Source organism: Corvus brachyrhynchos, unplaced genomic scaffold (assembly GCF_000691975.1).
Source record: "Corvus brachyrhynchos isolate BGI_N302 unplaced genomic scaffold, ASM69197v1 scaffold904, whole genome shotgun sequence".
Classification (NCBI taxonomy): domain Eukaryota; kingdom Metazoa; phylum Chordata; class Aves; order Passeriformes; family Corvidae; genus Corvus; species Corvus brachyrhynchos.
Genome location: NW_008237536.1, coordinates 926,879 through 928,981, shown reverse-complemented (window position 1 = coordinate 928,981; position 2,103 = coordinate 926,879). Strand labels below are relative to the sequence as shown.

The following is a 2,103-nucleotide window of genomic DNA, read 5'->3' as shown; positions in this document are numbered from 1 at the left end:
CAGCTCTTGTTCCTCTGCTCACCAGTGGCTGTTGGGGTGCTCTGCTCATGAACTGCAAGTGGAAACAGATGCTCAAAGGAAAATTCTGGTTTTTGTCTGATCACTGGCTGGGAGCTGCTCCCCTGGTCTGTGCGAGGAGCCTCCAGTGAAGGGAGATGAGAAATACCCCGCTGATTTTAAAGGCTCTGTTCTGTTTGGCCCTGCCCTGTTGGTGTAATTTGGAGCTCTTGTAAGAAATCTCATCCTTTCCTGAGCTTAACCTGTGCAGTACTGTTACACTGTCAGTGTTGGAGGCCAGCAAATAAACAAAGAATGACTTTGGTTGGATTTTGCAGGGGGAAATGCTCTTCTTAGTGCTAATTTGGCAGTAAATGTCCTTCCAGTTCTCTCATTACTTTGAGGTGATGACATAAAGATCATTCTGTGGCCACTGTATGAAACCTTTTGTTTGAAATATGTAAAGAGCAGAAACACAGTTAAAATAACAGCAGATTTCATCCAGAAAAATGTGACCAATCCTCCTAGAGCCTTTTTTTGGAGTTAAAATTGTTCATTTTGGTGATCAGGAAGTCTGATTTATTTTAAGAATGTATAACAGGTATTATTTTATGTAATGAAATGAAAGCTTTTTGAGTTTGGTCCTTAACCCAGAGCCATCAGCACGCAGCTGGAGGGAGACAGGAGGCAGAATTTGGTGGACGACCTCCTCACACGGCACAAACAGCTCGAGGCATCCTACAGGAGCGAAGGCCCGGAGCCAGACATGACCAGGTATGGCACTGTCCCCTCAAAGCCCAACGGGATCTGAGCTTTGGGTGTGTCTGAGGTAATACCTGAGCTCATTTGCCCCTGCAGGTGGCAAAGGGAGTTTCATTTGCCTAGAAATGCTGTGTTTCTGTCAGGGACAGTCATTCCTGGCAGTTCTCTGTGGGTGGTGCCTGTTGGGCACAGGCACTGGTTCTGGTGGTACTCAGAGTTCAGCTGGTGCAGTTCCCTGCCTTCCCTGTGTGGTTGTGCTTGGTGAGGGTCTCTCCAGGGAGGAGGTGCAGGGGTTGGGTTCAGTGCTTCTGTTCTCTGGGGTGGTGTTTGTTACACCCAAAGCCTCTGCTGCCCTTGTTGCCCAGAGCAGCTGGGGCTGCCCCTGGATCCCTGGCAGTGCCCAAGGCCAGGCTGGACATTGGGGCTGGGAGCAGCCTGGGACAGTGGGAGGTGTCCCTGCCCATGGCAGGGGTGGAGTGAAATGATCTTTAAGGTCCCTTCCAGCCCAGCCCAGTCTGTGACATGTGGTTGTGATTTTTTCAGTCACCTTTACATAACCAGACATCAGGGCAGCACCTGCTGCAGGTGATAAACCTCCAGACTGTGGTCGAACCCAAACAGTTGCTCTAGGTTTGGATTCTCCAGAGCTCGGTGCACATCCAGTTGTTGTGTTGGCTCTTAAATCTATCCCTGAGTCACCCAAAATGTGTAAAACAGTGAGTGGGTGAAATGTCTATGGGACTGTGACATGGGACTCTTGTGTGTCGCCTGCTCTGAGCAGTCCCTGAGCTGGCGTGGCCTCTGTGGCCATCCCTGCTGTGGCCTCTGTGGCCATCCCTGCTGTGGCAGGGCAGTGCTGGCAAGGTGCTGCTTCAGGGATTCAGCTTTGGGCTGCCCCAGCCAGAAGGTGTCGAGGCAAACAGGAGGAAAATATCAAAATCCCCTGATAATTTCAAGCCCCATTAGAAATGATCAGGGAATCCAGCATTTTCCAGCAGAAGATAACATCAGAGAATATTTATTTGCTAGTGTTGCAAGGCTTGGTGTTTTGTAGTTCTCTTTTAACCTCTGTTATTAAAAACGGATAAAACTATGCCAAATATTCTGTCTGGTGAACTCCCACCCCTTCCCTATTGTCCGTGTGGGTCTGGTTTTCAGGGGTGCAGGCAGAGACAACTCAGGGCCTGAATCTTGTGCCAGTGAATCCAACTTCCCTCTCTTGCCTGAGCCTGGGCTCTGTGGGTCTGGAGGGAAGGGGCTTGGAGGGAGCTTGGAGGGAGCTTGGAGGGAGCTTGGAGGGACCTTGGAGGGACCTTGGAGGGACCTTGGAGGGAGCTTGGAGGG

General features: G+C 50.5%; 1 protein-coding gene across 3 annotated transcripts in view; it reads left to right on the top strand.

The window, feature by feature from the left end:
- Positions 1-2,103, top strand: part of STX8 (syntaxin 8) — an 84,446-nt gene that overhangs the window by 1,680 nt on the left and 80,663 nt on the right. For all 3 annotated transcript variants that reach the window (XM_008631631.2, XM_017731596.1, XM_017731595.1), the window contains exon 2: positions 661-771. In XM_008631631.2, the coding sequence (XP_008629853.1) occupies positions 661-771 (111 nt within the window). The remainder of the gene's footprint in view (positions 1-660; positions 772-2,103) is intronic.